Raw genomic sequence first — 26,948 nt, 5'->3', positions numbered from 1 at the left:
AGTGTCTGGGAGGCTGTGGTTGCTGCTGCATGCAATGTTGATGGTGAACAGATCAAAACACTGACAGAGTCTATGGATGGCAGGCTTTTGAGTGTCCTTGCACAGAAAGGTGGCTATATTGGTCACTGATTTGTTTTTGAATGTCAGAAATGTATATTTGTGAATGTTGAGATGTTATATTGGTTTCACTGGTAAAAATAAATAAATGAAATGGGTATATATTTGTTTTTTGTTACAGACTCTGTAACAAAATTTTCAGCCTTAGTTCTTCTATCCTATAAGTTCCTTTGCCTGTTCTAATGTGCTTTGGCTTACTGCAGCCTTTCCTAATTGCACAGTGGCTGTGTTATCTCTGTTATATGATCTAATCTTTTATCTTCTCTGTCGGCTCTGTCGGCTAAGGCTGGAATGTGCAGGGCTGCTTGTGATTGGATAGAAGCGATACACACCCTCTGCAGGCCCCCTGCAGGCGCTGTATGACTCACACACTCTGCTTATGTGAGCCAATCACAAGTTTGTAAACACTGCCTAAAACTGTTAATTACAAGCCAGGATTGCAGTAGAGAGTGGCAGAAACAGCACAGAGGGGCCCAGGAGAACATAATGAATAGAATGGTATGCTTTTTGCTGTAAAAAATGTAGAGTACAGATTCTCTTTAAGTTGCCTAATAATTATGCACAGTAATAGTCACCTGCACACACAGATATCCCCCTAAAATAGCTAAAATTAAAAACAAACTAAAAACTACTTTCAAAAATATTCAGCTTTGATATTAATGTTTGGGTTCATTGAGAACATGGTTGTTGTTCAATAATAAAATTATTCTCTAAAAATACAAAGTGCCTAATAATTCTGCACTCCCTGTATATACACATGTAAGATCGAGGCGACAGGGTGACCCAATTATTATTGGCAATACGGGCAATTTACCTGTTCTGATGTTTTTTGATAAGTGTGTTTTTAAATATATGATGTATTTGATACTATTTCTTTAATATGCTTATGTAAGGATTCCTCCTGTGGCGTGTTCTGTCCATTGCGGTGGAGCCGCAAACGGACAGTTCTGGCTTATCTGCTTGCATTCGGTTGTGCATTTGCAATGGGTCTCATTGTCATTTGCAATTGCTCTGCAGTTCTGGTCAGCTCAGGATGCTGTCATCATTCCACCAATGGCTTACTACAGCTGAGCTGCGGCCAGATAGCCCTGGATTTTCTGCAGGCATGTTGTTACATAATACTGCATGTATTTTCTATGAGAGTCCTTTGTATTCACAACCAGCTAGCAAATGGTAATCAAGCCAGCTCAGAATTGAATGATTACCATTCAGCTGTGTGGAGATTTGCATGCTTGCATCCATTGGTCAATACCAGCATAAAAGTCTGCCTCCCCTTTTAGACCTCACCCATCATAGCGTTCAGCTCTCTGAGTTGTCGTTGGGTCTATGCTGTGAAAGTTGTAATTGTAAATGTATAATGCCTTGCTCTGTATTGTCATGTCTGCTAAATATTTGCTGACCTGCGGGGGCTCAGTGAAATCCTTCTGATCCTGATAGATTCTGCCAGCACCACGTTGGTGACTGGTGGTATTCCTTCTAGCCTTGTTCTTGAGGACGAACTATAGCAGCGGTTGCCTTTAGTTCGCTCCTAACTGTTAGTCTTGTCCATCTCAGTGTGAATGTCTCCGTCGCTGAAACAGCGACTAGATTGGCTGAGCATTCCGTCTGTCCGTCTGTCTTGTTAATTACCATTACTTGTGCTTAGCTAGTTCTTGATAAATATATATGCAGACTTGCTAATATATATTTATCCATTAGTTGAGTAGTTTGTTATTTTCTTCATTTGAGCCACAGGGATTTTTCAGTTACTGTGTTAGCTTGTCTGTTTAGCACGTTTTGGTAGGTTGCGCTTATCATGATCACCCGTGCTTAGCTAGCATAGTTGTGTTGCTATTAGTTACGTTCTTTCCTGTTGCCTGTGTGGATGCTTGCTAGTGACTGTTGTTAGCCTGCTTGCTCTGCTTCTGTGGACGTGACTGTGAGATGCGGTTGCTACTAGTTACGCTCCAATCTATAGTCTTATCTTGTGCCTGAGTGCTTTCTATCGCTAAGGCAGCGCAACATCGCACTGCGCTGCTATTGTGTCTTACTTGTCTAGTTACGCTTCAATCTATAGTCCTGTCTTGTATCTGTCTGAATGCTTGCTTTCGCAAGAGCAGCGCAACATTGCACTGCGCTGCCATTGCGTCTTATTTGTAGCGATATCGGAAGCCCAGAGCTGCAGTTGCTCTGGGCAGCCTGTGTAGCCTCTTCCATTAATCAGCTACAAGTCTTGTTGCTCTGGGTGGTCAAAGTATAACCCCCAAGCATTACAATTGTGATTTGTAAACAGACAGTAATGCTTATGCACACAAGCATTACAGGTTAATAAAGGTTACTGATTTGTATGCACCCAAGAGCCAATTTCTTCTTTGTGGTTTAATATTCCAGGAAGGAGCAGGTGGAGTGGGGGCAGGGCTATCATTAATAAGGTTATTTGAAACAGGAGTGATGGTAGATGAGGGAGGCTAATGTAAAGAGGAAGCTATCGCCTGAACCAAGGTTAGGTGTTATATCATCAGGTGCAAGAAAACGAAGAATAGTTAAGTAAGAGAAAGTGCAATTTAAATGTGTTCACAGCATGTTTTGTTGTGGAGAGGTGGAAGAGAGTGATGTTAGAAAAGACAAAAGTTTAAGGAAGGCTAAAAGGGGTGAAGGGAGAAGGGATGGTGAAATGAAGATTAATTTGTCTAAAGTAAGAAGAAGCATGTTACTAGACTGTAGATACATGAGAAAAGGTGGAATTTTGAGAAGAGGAAGGTGATGAGTTGGAACACTCAATAATCCTCTGTGTCATTTTACTTCCTTAATCTAAACAGGGGTGCTGAAATGATAAGACGGCATTGGCATCTCCTCTCTTCTGCATGCAGGCAGATGGCCACTAATCTGTGATATAATTGGTGTTTTGGAGAGACTATGTTGTAGTAAAAACAGTATGGGGCTCACAACAGAGTGGCTAAGTGTGATCTTGCACTGAGCTCTGGGTCCAATGGACACTAGTGATCCCTTACCTTTATACCCCCTCACCCACTGGTCCTGTCTTTCCTACTCCCTCACCCAACTCCTAACCCACTCCCTGTCTGTCATCCACCGACTATGCACAACCACATTTTAATCCTCTCACATACCTGTTGTCCAGTCACCCTATCTTATGCCCACCATAAATCCATCACCTGCCTGTTACACACCTTCTAATGTTCTCAAGAGCTTTATATGCACTCGCTTACTAATCGCTTCTCTCCTACCAAACTTATATACAAAATATGCACAAGTCTGAATACAAAGTTGAAACATCTTTCAAATCCTATACTTACATGACTCAATGGCTCTTTTCACAGACTTAAACACCTTCTGGTCATTGTTAATGTCCTTACAGGCAACCATGTGCTTTAATTCTTTGGGGTACTGTGTGAATGTCAACCCAACCATAACTGGAATTAAACGTCCATCACTGCATGGAGCCAGTGCCAGAAACTGGTGCATCTGATATTGACACCACTGGTCAGAGAGGAAGTTAGGGGTTAAAAGCATTACCCAGCAGTGGCTGTTTTCTGCACCATCGACCATCTCAGTTGGAATGGCACCACCAACATTCATGTCCAGCATAGGCAAGAAACAGCGTAAATTTTCTGGTGGTTTTTGTAAGTACGAGCGTAATGCCATAGCATAAGAAGCATCTTGACCACTGGAGCATATATACACGTCGTATGACTTCTGCCAGCGGGTACTGTTCTCTGGCCACGCAGGTGCAGGCTGCATTTCTCTTACTATAGGTTTCTTAGGGGGCAGCTGAGGCTGCCTATGTGGAGGATGTCGGTTGCTTGATGATGCTCCACCCATTTTGAACACCCTGCAAGCATAAATAAAATAAAAAAAAAATGTTACAGGCAATTCACTAAGAAATACAAACCCGAGTTTGATGTACTTTACAAGGTTGTGTTGTTCCTGCACTGAAGAGATATGAAAGAGCTATGGCTGCTCATTGTTTACATATACTTTCCCTTTAATAGCAGTCTTATATACATACAGCACCCTGTACCAACATTGCTGGTGGTCTATGTGCTTGTATGACAGTTCCTCTTTCTCCCCTTGCAATTCTTCATTCTCTGCCCAGTGCCCATGAATGTGCGTGCCTGCCTGTATAAGTCATACTTCTGTAATGTAATTTGTGCAAAAGATCTAATGATCAGTGATTCCAGTTCAAAATCAATAGTACTAATTAGACCTGAGGTGCAGATAAAAAATTGCAGATACATAATTAACCACTTATATGGTTTCAGACGGATTATCTACGTCCTGCAGAACTTCAGTTACTGCCCAGGGACGTAGATAATCGTCTATTGCGGCGGATGGCTCCCGCGCAATTTCTTGCCACCACCCATTAGAGGGGAGATCAATTAATGGGACCGCTGTCCCCATTCATTGATGTAAATCCCTGTGTCAATGATCACCGGCATCAATGAGATGCTTGCAGTAATTGCAAGTAATGAAGCAACACATCTACGCATTACTAATAGTATGCTAACAGGAAATAATGCGCAAGGACAACTTGCTGTGGCCAAGTAATAAAATTACACCTACATACATTTCAATAAAAAGACCCACACATAAATTTAAAATTAACTCTCCCATAATTACTTAAAATAAAACTTTTGTTTAAAAAAAAAAAAAAAGACAATAGTTACTTTAGGGATTGAACTTTTTTGCAATATGTATGTCAAGAGGGTATATTAGTGTTACAGACGTCTGAAGCAAGAAAACAAACAAAAAAAAAAAAAGATATTTTTACCTGCTGGTATGCATAAGCAATATGATGAGAGGTGAAACACCCCATTTCAGCAGCAAAATGAGGGGTTTATCCCCCCAAATATCCGGGCAAACATCTACCACTTTCAAAGTCGTGGATTTTGCTGCCCGGGGAGTCAGAGCTTAGCGCTGCAGCTCTGCCTCTAACGAAGTCAATCTCCATGCGGATCGGCGCCTCTCCCCGCCAAACTCTGTGAAAGAAGATTGAGAGGGGCGGGGAGAGGTGGCGATCAGCAGGGATTTACTTCAATAGAGGCAGAGTTATAGTGCTGAATTCTGCCGCTTTCAGGAAGCGCTGCCCAGATTTACCCCCAGGGATTTGGGGGGTATAAAGCCTTCATTTTTCCGCTGGAATGTGGCGTTTCACCTCGCCTCATAATGCTTATTATGCATACTAGCAGGTAAAAATATCATTTTTTTTCTCGCTTGTCTTTAAGTATGAACATATGGGCTTGTAAATAGTGATGGATGCAAAACTGAAAAAATTAACCTTTATTTCCAAATAGAATATTGGCGCCATACATTGTACTAGGGGAACATTTTAAAGAAATCCTGTAATAAAAAATACCTCCCTGGGGGGGGAAGCCTCTGGATCGTAACGAGGCTTCCCTTGTCCTCCGGTGTCCTTCCGTTAGCCTGCCCGGGTCCCCCGAAGTAAATATATACCTGGTTAGGCATTGCCAATTTAAAGACTGCCCTTTATCCTGCAAGTTGCCAGAACTTTGTATGCTCTCCACCCTGTGTTTCTGAACACTCTTGATTCCTGATCTGCCCTTGTATCTGATTACCTGTTGTGGTATTCTGCATTCTGGCCTGACTTTGCTCTTGCCAGCTCCCTCCTCTACCATTGTCTCTTTGTATATGTGTTGTGTATATTTTTTTCATGTGTATACTGTATCCTGTGTATATACACTATTTAGCTAGATAGGTTCACCGGGGTTCTGTGCGCACACTGTCTGTCATTATACTGTGATTTTCCTGTATGCAGTGTTCTCCCCAGGCTCTTTTAGCCGGGTGCTAGTTTTGGCAAACACCCGGCTGTCATCGGCTCACCTCCTCCTATGCTGTAAGCAGAGTTCCTCACAGATGCACTGGCCCCTGCATTCTCATTTCGCCCCACCTGGCTACTATTTCATGCCACCCGGCTGGAAAAATATTCTGTGGAGAACACTGTGTATGTATCCTGTATATAGAGTAACTGCATGTTGTTTGCATTCTACAGTGGTTTGCAAAAGTATTCGGTCCCCTTGAAGTTTTCCACATTTTGTCATATTACTGCCACAAATGTGAATCAATTTTATTGGAATTCCACGTGAAAGACCAATACAAAGTGGTGTACACATGAGAAGTGGAACGAAAATCATACATGATTCCAATTTTTTTTTACAAATAACTGCAAAGTGGGGTGTGCATAATTATTCAGTCCCCTTTGGTCTGAGTGCAGTCAGTTGCCCATAGACATTGCCTGATGAGTGCTTATGACTAGAGTGCACCTATGTGTAATCTAATGTCAGTACAAATACAGCTGCTCTGTGAAAAAAGAAAATATTGGGAGCAACAACATAATGAAGTCCAAAGAACACACCACACAGGTCAGGGATAAAGTTATTGAGAAATTTAAAGCAGGCTTAGGCTACAAAGAGATTTCCAAATCCTTGAACATCCCACGGAGCACTGTTCAAGTGATAATTCAGAAATGGAAGGAGTATGGCACAACTGTAAACCTACCAAGACAAGGCCGTCCACCTAAACTCACAGGCCGAACAAAGAGAGCGCTGATCAGAAATGCAGTCAAGAGGCCCATGGTGACTCTGGACGAGCTGCAGATCTACAGCTCAGGTGGGGTAATCTGGGCAAGATGAAAGCCATTGTTAACAGAAAAGCATAAGAAGTCTTGTTTGCAGTTTGCCACAAGCCATGTGGAGGACACAGCAAACATGTGGAAGAAGGTGCTCTGGTCAGATGAGACCAAAATGGAACTTTGTGGCCAAAGTAGAAAACGCTATGTGTGGCGGAAAACTAACACTGCACATCACTCTGAACACACCATCCCCACTGTCAAATATGGTGGTGGCAGCATCATGCTCTGGGGGTGCTTCTCTTCAGCAGGGACAGGGAAGCTGGTCAGAGTTGATGGGAAGATGGATGGAGCCAAATACAGGGCAATCTTGGAAGAAAACCTCTTGGAGTCTGAAAAAGACTTGAGACTGGAGTGGAAGTTCACCTTCCAGCAGGACAACGACCCTAAACGTAAAGCCAGGGCAACAATGGAATGGTGGAAGTGAGGGGACGCGTACGTGACGCACGCGTCAGCCGTATAGGGAGACGTCATAGTTTTCCGGAACTTTGTATGCATTGATTCTTTGTATGGGCGGAAGCGGAAGTAATGCGGCTTGGAACGCACACCATGTTCCCAGAAGCTCCGCCGTGAATCCCGGCGTGGCCCTCACCGGACAACTCCGCCTAATTCAAGGTAGATAAACTATATAAAGACATATCCAGCCACTTGGTCCTTTAGCCCCTGATGAAACTACGGCAGTGAAACCGGTCGGGTGAGGCGGACGTGTGGCTGGAGGGCGTCCTATGATTTTTATGTGCTGTTGTTCACAGGGCTGTGGAGTCGGAGTCGTGGAGTCGGAGTCGTGGAGTCGGGCAATTTTGGGTGCCTGGAGTCGGAGTCGGGGAAAAATGCACCGACTCCGACTCCTAATGAATTTGTAACTGTAATTAAAATAGAAAATATGATAAAATGTTCTATTTCTCAGATAAAAGTCATTAAAAATAATGTATATATACAGTATATATACAGTAATAGCTGTGCTTAGTCTACAAAAATGCAATAAACCAATCAAAATTAGTTACTTGTGCTGCTTCAATAAAGCAGTCCCCGTATTTTTAAAGTCAGATATACATATCTGATTGTGACTGTATATATGAAGTGTACACAGGAATCTCTTTTATACACTAAATAACATCTATGCTGTAAGTATAAAGCCTGATGAGACGGATGAAAAGTAAAGTTTTATACATACCTGGGGCTTCCTCCAGCCCCCTTCAGGCTAATCAGTCCCTCACTGTCTTCCACCACCCGGATCTTCTGCTATGAGTCCTGGTAATTCAGCCAGTCAGCGCTGTCCGGCCGCATGCCGCTCCCACAGCCAGGAACATTCTGTACCTGCGCAATAGTGCTGCACAGGTGTAGTATGCTCCTGGCGGCGGAGTGTGTGCATGCGCACTACGCCTGACTGGCTCAAGTACCTGGACTCATAGCAGAAGATCCAGGTGGTGGAGGAGGACAACGAGGGACTGATTATCCTGAAGGCAGCTGGAGGAAGCCCCAGGTATGTATAAAACTTTAATTTCATCTGTCTCAGGTTTACTTTGTTACACAGTAGTACTATACTCTACATATGCACTCCCCACATAGCTGCAGGGAATCCACTGAGAATGCTGTGCACATTGAACACAGAGGTGTTGTCTGTTTACAATCTCCTCATTCCCCTGCAGAGTACCTGCACATCATTCTTACATGTACCCACACTTACATTGCCTAGGGCCTGATAGATGTTCTTTGTTCCGGTTTGTACCTTTTACAAGTACTCTTACCAAGGACTAGTTTTAGTCTAAAGGGAATAAATATAGTAGTCTACATATCCTTCTCACTTCAGTTGTCTTGTAAAATTCCTAAGCTTTGGCAGTTAAGAGACGAATTTAATGTTACATACTTTTAATCAACAAAATTGTAATATGCAAATTAGAGGAGTCGGAGTCGTGGAGTCGGAGTCGGTGGAATCCTAAACTGAGGAGTCGGAGTCGGTGGATTTTTGGACCGACGCCACAGCCCTGGTTGTTCACCTTGAGTCCCTGTGATAAGGGCCCACATGTGAGTGATTTCTTTGAAGATTTTTTATTGGATATATATTAAAACACCAAATAGATACGCTTAGATAAGTGTATTGTTTCTTTCCATGCTTAATACGGTGGAAACACTACATATAAGAATCTGAATCGCTCTGGTTGCATGGAAAGGAGGCCAGCTGTGAAGACACCTGCTGCTGACCTCATAACGCTTTGTTGCAGACCCTATAATTAAGGTCTGTAGCAATCTGGTAAGCGCATCTGTTTTTATGGTGTTTCTGGTGGTGGATATTCATGATTCAGCGCTGAAGTTTTATATCTAATATCGATCAGGACGCTACACTGAAGTGTTGGACTTTGGCAGCTTTTCATATATCTTTTTCATCAGATTTAATGGTTTATGGTTGCGCTGATATTATTTTGATATTGTGTACAACAATGGAATGGTTTAAAACAAAACATATCCATGTGTTAGAATTGCCCAGTCAAAGTCCAGATCTAAATCCAATCGAGAATCTGTGGCAAGATCTGAAAACTGCTGTTCACAAACGCTGTCCATCTAATGTGTCTGAGCTGGAGCTGTTTTGCAAAGAAGAATGGGCAAGGATTTCAGTCTCTAGATGTGCAAATCTGGTAGAGACATACCCTAAAAGACTGGTAGCTGTAATTGCAGCAAAAGGTGGTTCTACAAAGTATTGACTCAGGGGGCTGAATAATTACGCACACCCCACTTTGCAGTTTTTTTTTGTTTGTTTTTTAAAGTTTGGAATCATGTATGATTTTCGTTCCACTTCTCACATGTACACTACTTTGCTAAAGAGAGAAAAGTGCTGTGACCGGCACTCAAAGTATGGACTGGAGACAGCACTAGATTCTGGTCACTGTTTGCACCGTGCTCACAACCAAGTAACACTTGAAAGGAGAATGAAAGCAGATCTGGCACCGGCTGCAGTAAACCAATTTCCTTTAAGCCAGTGGGTACAGCATACAAACAAGCAGTGAAAGGGTCGGCCTAACAGCCGTTTCGCAGGTCTCCCTGCTTCTTCAGAGGCACATAGATAGGGCACACATAAAAGGCTCCCCCATATATATACATAGTGTATCATATGCTTACCTCCCCCTCTGAATCCATAGCGCTAGTGGGAGACGCCCGCCGCGGCCGTTCGGGTCCGTCCCTTCCGGGAACGCCCCTCTGATGTCACACAGCCTATTAGATGGCAGTATTCCCTCACCAATCAGCGCTACACAAAAGCCGGCATCAGCCGGCCAATAGGCACACAGCGGGGGACGGCAAGCCAGAGAGGACAAGAAACCTATTGTTACCATAGTGATGCCCACGCTGGGCGCATTTCCAAACAGCGTGGTGTCAGATCGTTCCTCTGACTGCACCACTACGGCAATACACAGTTATTTAAATGTAAACACATTTCCTCCATTATGTTACACCAAATTTCCACGAGACCCCTAGTTTGCAGAGATACTTAGTGATATCAATAAACATGATTTAACATGAACAGTTTAACAGGAACAGTGTATTCTTACAAACACAAATCCCTATCGCCACGCCATAAAGTCCTGGCTAAGATATATGGACGATGTCCTGTTAATCTGGGAGGGTGATGATACGGATTTTGCTAAGTTTATTGAATGGATCAATGTTAACGATTACAATATGCGTTTTACAGAAGCTTGGGGTGGGGAAATAATGGAATTTCTGGACCTCACAATAATGGTGGACGATGGGGAAATTATTACCAAAGGCTATAGAAAACCCACAGCCACCAATAACATCCTCCTTTATTCCAGCTATCACCCAGAACATGTAAAAAATGCGATCCCTTATAGCCAGTTTATTCGTTTAAAAAGGAAGAACAGTAAAAATTCTGACTTTCTGGAACAAAGTTTTGAATTAGGACGGAGATTCCTGTCCCAGGGTTACCCTCTGTCTCTCATTGTCATGGCTTTTAAGAGGGCCGATGAAAAAATCAAGAATCAATGAACTGCTCATTAGAAAGAGGAAAAATAAGGGGAGGGGAGGAGATGTGGCCCCTGGTGTACCCTTAATTTTTGAGTACTCTCCAATGGCAAAAACATTTAAATATTCTATTCATAGAAATTGGGGAGACCTTAGATCTAACCCTGTTTTGGGGAAAAAACTCCCCGAGAAACCCCTTATTACATTCCGCAGGGCCCAAACAATTGGGGATGTCATAGTGAGAAGCGAGTGTAGAGCAGAGAAACAGTTGGACTGGTTGACAAGTCTTAAACCTAAGGGTTGCTTCAAATGTGGGAACTGTAATCACTGTCCCAATTTTTTATCAGGTAAACATATCACACTGGGTGGTGAAATGATTCGAATCAAAGACTTCTTACACTGTCGCTCAACACATGTGGTGTATGCAATACTCTGTCCCTGTGATCGTTTTTATATTGGAATGACCACCAGGCAACTTTGTACAAGGTTTCAGGAACACGTTAATTCGCTTAAGACTAAAAAAGGAGCAGGACGCTTGATTAAACATGTTTTAGAGGCCCATGAAAATGTGAGTTCCCCTTTAATGTTTACATGTTTAAGTGCTGTAGACCAACCAATGAGAGGGGGGGGGGGGGGGACTGGGAAAAATTACTTAGACAGGAGGAAGCTAAGTGGATATCTAAAACAAAGGCCCGTGGACGTTTGGGCCTCAATGAAAGAAACAAGCTTTACTGCTTTCTTGAGAAGTATTAAATACCTTGTTTTTTATGCTGTTGTATAGATTTTTATCCCAACTTTTTTCCTAGCCAAAATGTCTTGCCTATATCCTTTTAGGAATACCTCACTGTAATGTTTTTAATCATCTTGATTGTTTGTAATTTTCATATTATAATTATAACTGTTTTTTGTCCCTGTTTTTAGGGTACCGGAAGGCTCCCCTGTACTGGGCATGAAGATATCCATACGGATTCTGGTTGGTAAGCTGACCTACCAGCATCAACTCTATGCCCTCTTGGGAACTGTAATTTGCAGATTTTGAAACTAAGCGAAAGCTTATGGACATAACCTGTTATTATACAGGGTAATGGGGCGTACCGGATTGGGCGTTCCAGATAGGTCCTGATACATGTGTAGTCATGTTAAATCATGTTTATTGATATCACTAAGTATCTCTGCAAACTAGGGGTCTCGTGGAAATTTGGTCTAACATAATGGAGGAAATGTGTTTACATTTAAATAACTGTGTATTGCCGTAATGGTGCAGTCAGAGAAACGATCTGACACCACGCTGTTTGGAAATGCGCCCAGCGTGGGCATCACTATGGTAACAATAGGTTTCTTGTCCTCTCTGGCTTGCCGTCCCCCGCTGTGTGCCTATTGGCCGGCTGACGCCGGCTTTTGTGTAGCGCTGATTGGTGAGGGAATACCGCCATCTAATAGGCTGTGTGACATCAGAGGGGCGTTACCGGAAGGGACGGACCCGAACGGCCGCGGCGGGCGTCTCCCACTAGCGCTATGGATTCAGAGGGGGAGGTAAGCATATGATACACTATGTATATATATGGGGGAGCCTTTTATGTGTGCCCTATCTATGTGCCTCTGAAGAAGCAGGGAGACCTGCGAAACGGCTGTTAGGCCGACCCTTTCACTGCTTGTTTGTATGCAGTACCCACTGGCTTAAAGGAAATTGGTTTACTGCAGCCGGTGCCAGATCTGCTTTCATTCTCCTTTCAAGTACACCACTTTGCATTTGTAAGAGTGAACAGAGGCGCCAGCAGGATAAAAGGTTCTAAAAGGCTTAAAATCCCTCAGGAGGTGGTGGTGGACTCGCCTTCCCGAAGCAGACAAGATACCGTCAGTTTTATGACAACAGGTTTATTAATATACTCCAAAACAAACAGTGCAACGCGTTTCACGGGTATGTTCCCGCTTCCTCAGGCAATAAACAGATAGGAGTACACTGTAAAGACAGAGACAGATAGCGTGTCTTTAGACCGATGTATATGTGTGCTGATGGTTTTTGGTGTATAGTTATGTTAACGTGAATAATGGGTAAACAATGCTGTGGTTAGAGGTATATTGGGAGAGGGAGTGAGGGGCTGTGTGGGGATTGTTATAAGAGTAAAAATCGTAGTGAAAAAAGGGGGGGGGGGGGGAGAGGGAAAAAAACGGGGGGGGGGGGGGTATAGGTGGGGGGGACTATTTAGGGAGAAAATAAGGGTGGCAAAACACAATGCAATCAGATGTAGTAAAATGCAGTAAACCAGACTCACCAGTATAGTCTCAAGGTCACGAATAGCGCCTCTGTACCGGTGAGTCTGAAGATCAAGGTTTATATACCTAAGAGTATATGGGTGGACCAATTACATGGTTCATAAGGGGTGGGGGCTGTGTGATGGGCAGGTAATGTGTTTCTATGGGTGGGGAGGAGGCAAGATGGGGGGCGTGTTTGTGGGCCAATAGGAGCAGGGGACAGGTTATGTAACCTATATTGGGCCAATAGGAGCAGGGGACAGGTTATGTAACCTATGTTGGGCCAATAGCAAGAGGGGATGTGGTTGTATAAGTTCGGGGAACAGAAAATAAACAAATGTGTGCAAAGTGCGTCTATTCAGAGGCTGAATAGAGTAGTGGTCAAGGGCTCTGCCTCTGGCACAGGAGACCAGGGTTCGAATCCTCGCCAGGGTCAGTACCTATTTAGTAAGGAGTTTAAGGAAAGACTCCCTAATATTGCTGGGTCGCCTCATGAGCACGTCCCCAAGAGGTTATTTTTTATAGACTGCTTGGGGAAAGAAAGTATAGATAACAAATATTCATTCTAACAGACATAAAGTGCATATTGGTGCATAATTGCGCCCTAAAAGACTGTAGGCATAAAATACATAATTAATCGTTGACATACAATGATATAATAAAAGTCTACATATAAAAAAATAAATATAATATAAAAGGTATAATATAAGACATATGAAATCGTTGTAGAAGTATGTACAAGTATGTTTGTTTTGGAGTATATTAATAAACCTGTTGTCATAAAACTGACGGTATCTTGTCTGCTTCGGGAAGGCGAGTCCACCACCACCGCCTGAGAACCTTTAGAACCTTTTATCCTGCTGGCGCCTCTGTTCACTCTTACATTAGCAATATCCACCTCTGGTGGAGGGGTGTTGCCCCTTATTTCCTTATCTACAGAGAGCGACTTTTAATCCTGAGTGAGGACAGGTCTAATCTCCTCACCTGCCTATACAGTGGTTACCTAGGAGGTAACCCACGTTTGTGAGTATATACATTATATACTTTTCATTCCCAACCCTTTGTTTTGCATACTACACTATATTGGGCTCTCGGTATTTCTTTTGTCTTTATCACCACTTTGCATTGGTCTTTCACATGGAATTTCAATAAAATTGACTCATGTTTGTGGCAGTAATATGACAAAATGTGGAAAACTTCAAGGGGGCCAAATACTTTTGCAAACCACTGTATTTGCTTGATATGGTGATATTATTCTATGCACATTATTGCACAAAAGTGCCTTGCATTAATTGCATTATTCATTGTCTCAGTCTTTCTGCAAACTGTGGTCATTCCCTGGTCCTCTGTCCAGATTCAAAACAGGCTTCGTTTTACACTGCAAACCACAATGCATCCCTGAGTAGTTCTAAAGGCTGCCTGAGAAGCACCGAAGAGCTATTTGACCTAGCAGGTCAAATAGCTTCAACCGGGATGGCTCAGGAATGATGCGCTGGATCAAGGATCGGGTAGGCTCTATAGTATCTAGAGCCTTCCTTCTAGATAGGTATGTATTGAAGTGAATTTTTCACTTCAGATTCTCTTAAACATATTTCACAGAGAGAAATTTAGGAACTCCATGAGATGATGTGACTTTTTTCTTGGTATTTTATGGCTTTACAGAAATTGCATAATTTTTAATCTACTGGCCTCTTGATTTATTTATTTTTCCTTTTACTTTGGGGTGCACAGTGGCATAGGTAATAACACTATTGCCCATTGCCCAACAGCATTTGGTTCCCCAGTTCAAATCTGGGACAAAACATTATCTGCAGGGGAGTCTGAATTTGTGTTGCCCATCAGGACAAACTAGATCCAGGAGGTAACACTGAGGGTCCTAAATACTCTACGGACCCGTCACTAGGTAAGAGCCGAGCTATGGGTTCTATGCCTGTGGAGGATGGAGGTTGGAATACAGTATTGGAAACATTGGGGTTTCTGTGAGTGGGGTAAGGAGGGCAACTGATTGTTGCTTAAAGATCTGGCCTGCTAGATCATTAAGCGATATTGGCAAGCAGGTTTACATGTCTTACTCAGTTGAAAACAGTCTTTTTGTGCTTTACACTACGATGGGGCCGTAAACTATGCCTATAGTGGAGATCAAATTGTGAGCTCCTTTGAGGGACAAGACTATACAAGCCACCCAGCATTCTCAGCTTCTGCACCAGGCCAACGTGAGGAACAGTGTCAAAAGCCTTTGCAAAGTCCAAGTATACTACGACTATTGCGTTCCCAAGATCTGCATTTGCATTCACCACTGCTACAGCAGAATGCCTATATTATTATCCAATAATACTGTACTACAAATCACTTGGTTACTCAAATCTGAAGTGAAACGTATCTAACCATTTAAATACTTGATATACACACTCACACATGGAGTTCCCCTCCTGAAAAAAAATGGGTGTATATACTGTATAAGAAAAAAAAAAAACACAGAGTCCAGATTTAAAAAAGCTAGTGTTTAATTCAATCTATATAATATCCTTGGATTCCCAGCCAAGAACCTGTCCAGTTGATAATCAAATATCTTAATTACACAGTTGAAAACAATATACAGAGACAACGTGTAATAATATTTAGTAGACAGGCCCGGCCAGCAGCCTGTATACTTACGTGTCAACCCTATTAGAAAGCAGGCTGTAGCAGTAAAACGTGGTGGATGAAGTCGGTCAGTCTCTCTCCATTGTAGATATTGCTGCATCCGGCAGTACTAGGTGCAGCCATGTATGAGGGGCTGTATGTATGGTAAGTATACAAGCTTATATACAGCCCCTCATTCATAGCTGCATGCATCATTGCTTCTATGGGGCACCTACAACCTGCTTCCTCAGTGAGTACCTGAGCTTCTTCAATTTTGCATTGTATTTATTCACACATAGTTTTTTCTGTCCCTTTGCTTTCTCTTGAATAACAGCTTGATGCAGTACAAAGCTAAAGGAAACATCACATGAGCGCTGCATCTGCCTTAAGATCAATATTATGGTGGCCATACATGGTACAATTTTTTCATACAATCTTACCTTTTCCATGTAATATAAGGGAACTGCATAAATTATCCTTTCAGTATATTCACTTAATTTACCCTTATACTACACAGAAATGGTAAGATTGTATGAAAAAATTGTACCATGTATGGCCACCATTAGAAAGATATTGACCATTTAACTGATCTACTAGAATCTGTCTAGCATTAGCTACTAAGCCAATATAGAGTTCTAGTGGCCATGCGGGGTAGAGTTTTCTGACAGAGTTTATAACTTTGATCTGCTAGAGATCTATTGATTCCCAACATAGACACCTCATACACTTCTGATTAGTTATTGATGAAAAGGGTAAGGGATCATGGTGGAAAACATTTCCCTACCAGAAAAGGGGAGTAGCAGTGGGAGATCTATGGAATCACAGCATAGTACCGCATCGAGCATAATGTGGTACTGCAACACGTCGTACAATGCTAGCTGAAATGTGATCAAAATTGTAGGAAATGGTGGGAAACTGATTACTGCTACTCAATTTCTGATCAGGGAGTGAGCGACTGCTTGGTGAATCAGCAAAGAAAAGAGCTGGCACATCCAAAGTTAATCTTTATTAGTTTCATGTAACAAACATGGCCATATATGTTACATGGAACTAATAAAGATTAACTTTGGATGTGCCAGCTCTTTTCCTTGTTGAATATTGCATAGAGGGCATCATCCCTCTTTTCAGCTGTTGGCTGGTTCAGACGGACGTTTGGAAGCGTCGCGTTCATTGGCGTCGCGGTGGCAATGCGTTCGGGCTTTCAACAGCGTTCGCATTGCGTTCGGATGCAGTCGTGGTTTTTCTTCCCCTAGGCGGACATTACCCGTCGCGGTTAACCGCCCCTGGAAGCAACATGTAGCTTCCAGTGGCTCCTTGAATGCCAGTGAAAATCGGGACCCGAATGCCGCATTCGTGTAAACGCGCGTGAAAGCTTGGTACAAACGCTCCCATTCTCTTGAATGGGAGCGTTTAACGCCAAGCCCCGAACGCTTGCAGTAAACGCTCCACAAGCGTCCGTCTGAACCAGCCCTAAAATGGGTTTATGAGCCTAATAACTAATATCCATAGGGTAGGGGCATGTGGCAGAGCTAAAGAGTGCCTACATCTGAGGGCCCCATGAAAGTTTTCCTATGGGGCCACATAATCTATAACTACGCCACTGAATCATGCCAATAAAGCAATTTTTTATTTGATTTGTGTGTTGCAGGACTGATAACACAGCCACATTCTGTGCTTAGAGGAAGTAGCTGGCACTGTTTTGGAGGTAGAAAGCAGTCCCGGGAAGCCAGAGGTCATGGCAGGGGCAGAGAAATGAACAGAGCAAGAAACTACTGCACAGCAGAGTGTACATTTGTGGCACTTGTTGCAATCAAACAAATCCTCCCTCCCTTTTCAGAGCTCCCATGCCATACAAAAATTTGTTATGGCGTCCAGTCAATTGTAGCTACGTCCCTGTTGAAAACCCTTGCAAAATACACAATTCACCAATTCCAACAACAGATGATCAACAATTCCGTCCACCACAGTGATTAAATACTATTCTTCAATGTCCCAGTAGGGTTACCAACATTGTCTGCAGCAGGCTACTAAATAAACAACTCCCAGCAGTCCCTTTAACAAGCCTCAACAATCTATGTTCTCCTCAGCATAGCAGAAGAACTACTGGACCTTAGTGAAGTTAAAGATGCCCATACATGGTACAATAAAAACCTTTGATCTTCCTGTTTATTCGATCTAAATGATCGAATCAAACGAAAGTCGAAAAAAATAAATATAAATAATATAAATAGATAGATATATATCAAGAAATTTGAACGATTATCCCGTTTTTTCGAGACAACTCTGATTGGACATGCTGGAAAAAGGTTGATGATTGTGTGTGGTAATTGTATCATGTATGTTAAATTGTATGAAAAGATCCTAGTTGTAAGAATTGTTTCAAAGACTGTAATCTTTATTTGCATTGTCTTCATAAGAAGATTAAAGATTCAATATTTTAAGCATGTGTATTATTATTATTATCATCATTTTATTACAATTATATTTTTTTTTACTGAAGTGTGATGCTGGGGGGCCATACTTTCTGACCACCCAGCGCAACAAGGCTAAGCAGCTGGACAATGGAACAGGCTACACAGGCTGCCCCGAGCAACTGCAGCTCTGGGCTTCTGATATCGCTACAAATAAGACAATGGCAGCGCAGTGCAATATTGCGCTGCCTATGGTCTGAGTAACCAGACAAGGAACAGACAGACAGAACGCTAGCAAGACTAAGCGCTGCCCTAGCGATAGCAAGCATTCACACAGGCAAGACTACAGGAAAGAACGTAAAAACGCAACAGCAGCCTATAGTTACGTTCCCAGAAACTAGAGTCGCAGGAATACAACCAGTCACTAACTTGGTGATGGCAGAATCTAAACTATCAGGATAGTGGATGTCACTGACCCACCGAGGATTCAGCGAACATCCATCAGGCATGGGAACAAGGCAATAAACAATAATACAGAAAAATAACAAACTAACGGATAAATATATATTAGCAAGTCTGCATATATATTTATCAAGAAACTAGCTAAAGCACAAATAATAAGGTCACATTGAACTACAATAACAGGTCTATAACAGAGTGTCTAGGTGCCCAGCAGACCAGTGTACTGACCGCTATGTCGGGCAGAGTCCAAAACGGGAGGCAGACTTTTATGCCGACATCAACCAATAGATGCAAGTATGCAAATTTCCACACAGCTGAATGGTAATCATTCAATCCTGAGCTGGCTTGATTACCATTTGCTAGCTGGCTGTGACCCACAGGTCATAACAAAAATCTAGATAAAACACACCACAGCCAAGAGCAAAGAGGATTATGTTGAAAAATGGAGGCGTGAAATAAAACAAACAGTCATAAAAGCTAACCATAAACCAGTCTCTACAAAGAGAATATAAAATGGCCCCATACCTGGAAAAGCTCCAAAAAACTCTCAAGAGAGGAAAATCCTGAGTGTCTACAGAATGAGTTCTCACAAACTGGAAATAGAGTCTGGGACACACAGACAGACGTACAAACCCATGGAGGAGAGACTATGCCAACACTGTGAGCAGAAGTCCCTTGAGGATGAAAGCCACTTTCTACTGCACTGCCCCAAATATACTGCAACCAGGGACAGTTACTTTAAGAAATTGTTGGAACTATTCCCAGACTTTCTCACATTAGAAGAAAAGAGAAAAACATATATCCTACTGGGAGAAGAGGAATTCACAGTGGCAATCACTGCGCTCTGTCACAGCATGCCACAGACTGAGAGGAGCATAACAGAACTGTAAACCTAAAAAATGTACACAGACTGCTTAGCCATTGTCCCCATACCCCATCCCCCTTCCATGTCCCCCTTTTCCCCTTGCTTTGGCAATACCTGTAATGAATCTCGGTCATGCCAATAAAGCCATCTTTGAATGCAAAGGACTTTAATAAAAAATACATGCAGTATTAAGTAACAACATGCATGCAGGAAATCCAGGGCTATCCGGCCGCAGCTCAGCTGCAGCAAGCAATTGGTGGAATGATGACAGCATCCTGAGCGGCCCAGCACTGCAGAGCGATCGCAAATGACAATGGCCTCTATTCATAAAAGCATTCCCGCATGTGGAAATGCTCAAAACAGCTGACTTTCCCGACCATTTACCAAAGTGCGCATTCATAAAAGCTGTTTCCACATGAAAAGCTACAATTCCTGAGCAGTGCGGGAAATTACCGCCTTGTGCGGAGATTATAACAACACTGAAGGTTAATTCATAAAGATTAGAGCAGGCGGAATGTGAGCGGAGAAACACGGCTGTTTAGATAATGTGATAAGCCAGCGGATAACAGCAAAGCTAATGGAGAGACAGACCTCCCAGGCAGCTGCAGTGAGAGCAGAGCAAAAAAGGCATCCCGGAATATCAAGGCTGTGTTTTTTAACCCCTTGGGTACCTGTTTTCAGATAAATTTCACATCAGAAAGCCTGCATGTGTAACATTTCTTGAAGTTCTTCTAAGTTGTGGCAATTAAATAGATTGTTTAGAAAGACTAATAGATTCAGAGAAGATTCAGGGCAAGGAGAGGCAGTTTTTAAAAAATGCACATGTAAAGGGATGCTGGGGCTGCCTCCTTTACAGTTACTCTGTCTCTACATAGAGAAAATGTAACAACTCAGGCAGCAAATGTATCAACTCAGGCAGCACAGCCATTAGTGCGGGAATTCCCAGACCTTTCATTGCAAGTGTAAACATTTTCATGAATTAGCACGCAAAAGTCTAAAATACAGATGCGGTATTTTCCCTCCAAGATTTCTTTTTCCGCAAATGTTTTATGAATAGAGCCCAATGAGACTCATTGCGAATGCACAACCGAATGCAAGCAGATAAGCCAGAACTGTCCATTTGCAGCTCCACTGCAACGGACCGAACACGCTACAGGAGGGATCCTGACATAAATTAAGTTTGTCTTCATCAAGGAGACGGGTACAATGAAAATGCAATTTTGGCCTTCTTTCTGTCAGTTAATAGAGCCATTTGTAATCGCTCTGTGGTAAAAAATTCCCACAGCACAAAAAAAAAAAAAAAAAAAACACGCAGGCCTGGTGCACACCAAAAACCGCTAGCAGATCCGCAAAATGCTAGCAGATTTTGAAACGCTTTTTCTTATTTTTCTGTAGCGTTTCACCTAGCATTTTGCGGTTTTGGGAAGCGTTTTTGGTGTAGTAGATTTCATATATTGTTACAGTAAAGCTGTTACTGAACAGCTTCTGTAACAAAAACGCCTGCAAAACCGCTCTGAACTGCCGTTTTTCAGAGCGGTTTGCATTTTTCATATAGTTTACATTGGAGGCAGAAACGCCTCCGCAATTCAAAATCAGCAGCCCGGGAGTATGCGTTTCTGCTAAACGCCTCCCGCTCTGGTGCGCACCAGCCCATTGAAATACATTACCCTAGCGTTTCCACATTCGCAAGCGGATCGCAAAACGCTGCCGAACCGCTCTGGTGTGCACTAGGCCTCAGATAAAATACACCTATATAGTTGCTCTCAGCCAGGTAATATTAATTTCACAATAAATACATTGAACCACTCAGAGGAAAAATACAGCTTAATAGATGCTTTGAGCTACAAACTGCCATCTGTGATAACTATCTGAGGTAAAATACAGCTAGAGCTGAAAAAAAAAAAAAAAAAAAAATCCGGTTCAAAAAAAGTCACTTCCGATCAAATAAACCATTGGATCGAATACTTTATATTTTATCTCGATCATTTTTCTCAATTTGATTTTTCGGCATATTTGATCATTTTCCCTTGGATTTTCAGCCTAATCGAACGTTCGTGTATGGTACCTCAAAAACAACTACGCGCTTTTTTTGATCGGGATAATCGAATAAATTTATCTAATTAAAAAAAAAAAAAATGAAAAAATTGTACCATGTATGGGCACCATAAAACACATTTGTTGCTTGTGTAACACGTGCTATGCTATTTAACCACTTAACGACCGCCCACTGCACAGGGGCGGCCGGAAAGTGGATCCCGCAAGGACCGCCGCTTGCACAGAGGCGGCGGTCCTTGTACGGGCATGGGCGGAGCGATCGCGTCATCCGTGACGCGAACCTACGCCGGGAATCGATGGCCGGGGATTTAGACTCCAGTCCCCGGCCAATTAGCAGCGCCGGCGGGCGGAGGAAATCCGCATTCGAGTTAAATTAAGTGTATAAAGCACTTCGCTAGGTAAACAAAGTGCTTTATACACGCTTCCTCCTCGCCTCGTGGTCTCATTTTTCCAGAGACCACCAGCGAAGAGGAAGCAGTAGTAAGTATACACCACACATTTTTTTTTTTTACCCACAGCCCCACTGATCTCCCACCCCAGCCTTCAGACCCCCCCTGCCCACCCCCCAGAACACTGTTTGCACCCAATCACCCCCCTAATCACCCATCAATAGTGTCAAACGCGATTCTTTTTTATGCCCTAAACTGCCCCCTGCTACCTCCTGATCACCCCCCCCCACCCCTCAGATTCTCCCCAGACCCCCTCCCCCTGTGTACTGTATGCCTCTATCCCCCCTGTAATAACCCACTGATCACCTGTCAATCACCCCCTGTCACTGCCACCCATCAATCAGCCCCTAACCTGCCCCTTGCGGGCAATCTGATCACCCACCCACACCAATAGATCGCCCGCAGATCCGACGTCAGATCACCTCCCAAGTGCATTGTTTACATCTGTTCTCTACCCTAAACACCCACTAATTACCCATCAATCACCCCCTATCACCACCTGTCACTGTTACCCATCAGATCAGACCCTAATCTGCCCCTTGCGGGCACCCAATCACCCGCCTACATGCTCAGATTGCCCTCAGACCCCCCCTTATCAATTCGCCAGTGCATTATTTACATACAGTTAGGTGTATGACGAGTTCATAGAAGATTTTATTTTTCGTCAAAAGTTAGCGGAAATTGATTTTTATTGTTTTTTTTCACAAAGTGTCATTTTTCACTAACGTGTGACAAAAAATAAAATCTTCTATGAACTCGCCATACACCTAACGGAATACCTTGGGGTGTCTTCTTTCTAAAATGGGGTCACTTGTGGGGTTCCTATACTGCCCTGGTATTTTAGGGGCCCTAAACCGTGAGGAGTAGTCTAGAAAACAAATGCCTCAAAATGACCTGTGAATAGGACGTTGGGCCCCTTAGCGCACCTAGGCTGCAAAAAAGAGTCACACATGTGGTATCGCCGTACTCAGGAGAAGTAGTATAATGTGTTTTGGGGTGTATTTTTACACATACCCATGCTGGGTGGGAGAAATCTCTCTGTAAATGGACAATTGTGTGTAAAAAAAATCAAACAATTGTCATTTACAGAGATATTTCTCCCACCCAGCATGGGTATGTGTAAAAATACACCACAAAACACATTATACTACTTCTCCTGAGTACGGCGGTACCACATGTGTGGCACTTTTTACACCCTAAGTGCGCTAAGGGGCCAATGAGTACCTTTAGGATTTCACAGGTCATTTTGCGACATTTGGTTTCAAGACTACTCCTCACGGTTTAGGGCCCCTAAAATGCCAGGGCAGTATAGGAACCCCACAAATTACCCCATTCTAGAAAGAAGACACCCAAAGGTATTCCGTTAGGAGTATGGTGAGTTCATAGAAGATTTTATTTTTTGTCACAAGTTAGCGGAAAATGACACTTTGTGAAAAAAACAATTAAAATCAATTTCTGCTAACTTGTGACAAAAAATAAAATCTTCTATGAACTCACCATACTCCTAACGGAATACCTTGGGGTGTCTTCTTTCTAAAATGGGGTCATTAGTGGGGTTCCTATACTGCCCTGGCATTTTAGGGGCCCTAAACCGTGAGGAGTAGTCTTGAAACAAAAATGACCTGTGAAATCCTAAAGGTACTCATTGCAAACCTTACACAATGTAGCGAGTGGCAGTGTTCTCACTGCCGCGGTTGTGGTTAGCGATAACCGCAACCGCGCTGCATGCACCGGTTTGCCGGCGACAAGCGTTCCGCGATTTGCGATCGTGATTAGCGTGCATAGCACGCTAATCGCGATTGCTCCAAAACCGCTGCAGTGTCCAGTGATTTTTCCGCGCTAATCGCTGGAAAATCACTCCCGCAAAACGTTCTGCGGTTCTAAGTGTGAACGGGCCTTAAAGAGACTCTGAAGCGAGAATAAATCTCGCTTCAGAGCTCATAAATAGCAGGGGCACGTGTGCCCCTGCTAAAACGCCGCTATCCCGCGGCTAAACGGGGGTCCCTTCACCCCCAACCCACCCCCCGCAAAAGTGTGTCGTGAAAAGGTCGCTGGCTGTCTCTTCCTGGAGGCAGGGCTAACGGCTGCAGCCCTGCCTCCAGTCGCGTCTGTCAGCGGCGCATCGCCGCCTCTCCCCCGCCCCTCTCAGTGAAGGAAGACTGAGAGGGGCGGGGGAGAGGCGGAGATACGCGCTGACAGACGCGCGTGGGGCAGGGCTGCGGCGGTTAGCCCTGCCCCAACCAGGAAGCGCTCCCCCGGTGTATCGAGGGGGATTTGGGGGTGAAGGGACCCCCGTTAAGCCGCGCTATAGCGGCGTTTTAGCAGGGGCACACATGCCCCTGCTATTTATGAGGTCTGAAGCGAGATTTATTCTCGCTTCAGACTCTCTTTAAGGGGGGTAAAGCCTACGGTCCTCAAGTGGTTAAGCAGACTCACAGGCAAAATGCTGTCAAAAGTGACATTGCAGGGCCCTGCTTGCTTACATGTATTTAATAAATGTGGTGAGCCACATCTGGTCACCACGATGGCTAGAGATGTATGAAGAAATCTGTGTGTTCCTTCTGTCTCTACTACTGGAGCCATGCGTGGTTGCAGTATCAGTCAACCTCGGTTCCAGCCATGCAATAGCACTTTTGGCGGCCAATTGCCGCTTGCCTTGAACTTTGTCGATTGTGGCAGCACTAAGGCGAGAGGTTGCAATGTACAATTCATTGCCTTAGTACATGTTTATTATGATAAAATTAACTATAGAACAAAAAAAATAAATTTGGAAAAAACAAAAACTTGTAAACATAGCACTACATAGGTGATGCAGAAAATTGGGATGTAAACCTCGTGATGTGCCTAAAATTCTCAGACCCAGCAAATTACTGCACAATTTTAGGCCAGGGACCCACTAGGAGTCGCTGCAGCGCTTTGAAATCACACAAAAGCTGCGTGCAGCAATTCCTAGTTTTATAAGTGCGATTTACTGTGCTTCCGATTAGCGATTTCTCACCGATTGTCCTGATGTCTGGCTTCTGTCCAAAGCCCACCAACCTAGCAGAAGAGAATATAAATACTTCTCTAGCTGCAGAAAAGCACCTGTGAACTCTTCTGCTAGGGGGTGGGGCTATGGGTAAAGCCAGACATCAGGACACTTGATAAGTGTATTAAAATAAAAATAAAAAATTGGCCCACCAAAATTGCTTTGAAAAGTGAATCTGCGTGCCCTGCAATTGCAATTAGCCTTAATCACAATCTGACTAAGGGGTTTCCCAAAAATGCAGCCAAAATTGCTCTAGTGGGTCCCCGCCCTAATGCTAGGTACAAACGATGCAATTTTCTGACAGATTTACTGTCAGACAGATTATTTCCAACATGGCCGATCTGATTTCCACTCGGTTTTCCTTAGAAGAGAATAGAAAATCGATTGCAAATCAGATCGGACATGTTCGAAATAATCGATCTGTCAGTAAATTGCATCGTGTGTACCTAGCATTAGTCCAGCAAACGACTGTAAAAGTTGCTATGGCTGACTTTGTACCCAAAAATACTAGTGATTTCTTCTGAAATCACTAACCCAGAAAAAGTACGCAGGTGTTAGGTCTTCACCACACTGCCTACTTCTTGCACATCATGTGTGACTGAAGCACTACGGAAGAATGAGCACCGTGACGTGACAGACAAACGAATAGAGTGTGCACTAGCTTTCAGTATATATAGATCCGCTACGTTATGTGGTCCTGCCCCTTTTGTAATAACATGCCAGGCCATAGATGCCAGCCCCCGCCTCTCCCACTCCCAGATGCTTTGAGTAAAAACTGTATCATTACCCACCTTCTCCTCAAGGCGCTTCTGCCATTGAGTAGTTTTTTCATATCCATCTTGGATTGTCATTGTAGTCCATTATGCACTGCAGTCACCAGTCCACCATGGTATGCCACATCAGGACAGGCCTGCTGCTGCTGATTGCTCCTCTGCTCTTTCACTTCCAGCTCCAGTTATCGTATAATAAAGATTGAGGAAGGTGCTATTCGTTTAGATTAGCACGAACAGAAGGCTGTAACTGTGCATTATCAGCATTGGTAGCAGTAGAGTATGCCTGGCTGCCACAGGCAAAATAGGAAGAAGTTTACAAACTGTGTGAGGGGTGTTCCTGGATCTGAAAGTCCGCCCAGCTGCACAAGTGCTTTCACTTCTTCCTATCCCGCCTCTTCTGTGTTCAATGTAGCTACAAGCCTGTGTCACACTCGCTAATGTTTGCCGTGTGATAAGCCTGTGGGAAGTTCAAACTAGATGCCAGAGGACAATAGTACTGTAAAGATGTGTCAAGAAAAGAAACTCGTTCTAAATAATCTAAAGCCTGGTTCTACACATTACAATTTTGCAAACACACACCCCTTTGGTCGCGCAGCATATACTGTTCTTTGGAAAGAGGGGGGCTGCAAATATGCATACCTCCCAACTTTTTGAGATGAGAAAGAAGGACACTTAAGCCACGCCCCTGCCACATCCCTGATCATGCCCCTGTCATACCCCTAGTCATACCTCCCAACATTTTAAAGCTGGGAATCGGGACACTTAGGCCACACCCCTAACCACGCCCCCCCCCCCCCCCCCCCCCCCAATCACACCTACCATAAAAAAAAAATTTGATTTTTTTTTTCAATTAATATTATCCCCTAATATTCTTTAAAGAGAATCTGTATTGTTAAAATCGCACAAAAGTAAACATACCAGTGCGTTAGGGGACATCTCCTATTACCCTCTGTCACAATTTCGCCGTTCCTCGCCACATTAAAAGTGGTTAAAAACAGTTTTAAAAAGTTTGTTTATAACCAAACAAAATGGCCACCAAAACAGGAAGTAGATTGATGTACAGTATGTCCACACATAGAAAATACATCCATACACAAGCAGGCTGTATACAGCCATCCTTTTGAATCTCAAGAGATCATTTGTGTGTTTCTTTCCCCCTGCAGCTATCTTCCACTGAAGTGTCAGGCTATTTCTTTCTGCAGAGTGCAGACAGCTGTGCCTGTATGTAATTCCTCAGTATGTGAAAGCCCAGCCAGCTCAGAGGAGGATTTATCCAGCTTGTAAAAGATAATAGA

The 26,948-nt window shown here is 43.3% G+C and overlaps 1 protein-coding gene across 1 annotated transcript in view; it reads right to left on the bottom strand.

The window, feature by feature from the left end:
- The window catches only part of TIRAP (TIR domain containing adaptor protein), a 45,486-nt gene extending 19,316 nt beyond the window's left edge, over nucleotides 1-26,170 (bottom strand). Inside the window, exons 1-2 of the mRNA XM_068240316.1 lie at nucleotides 25,672-26,170; nucleotides 3,411-3,946 (exon numbers count right to left, since the gene is read on the bottom strand). Coding sequence (XP_068096417.1) covers nucleotides 3,411-3,946; nucleotides 25,672-25,718 — 583 coding nt within the window. The 5' untranslated portion in view covers nucleotides 25,719-26,170. The remainder of the gene's footprint in view (nucleotides 1-3,410; nucleotides 3,947-25,671) is intronic.
- Nucleotides 26,171-26,948: the final 778 nt, after the last annotated feature.

This window comes from Hyperolius riggenbachi, chromosome 6 (genome assembly GCF_040937935.1).
Source record: "Hyperolius riggenbachi isolate aHypRig1 chromosome 6, aHypRig1.pri, whole genome shotgun sequence".
Taxonomy (NCBI): domain Eukaryota; kingdom Metazoa; phylum Chordata; class Amphibia; order Anura; family Hyperoliidae; genus Hyperolius; species Hyperolius riggenbachi.
Note: the sequence above shows the minus strand (reverse complement) of the source record. Positions and strands in the feature narration are given on the sequence as shown.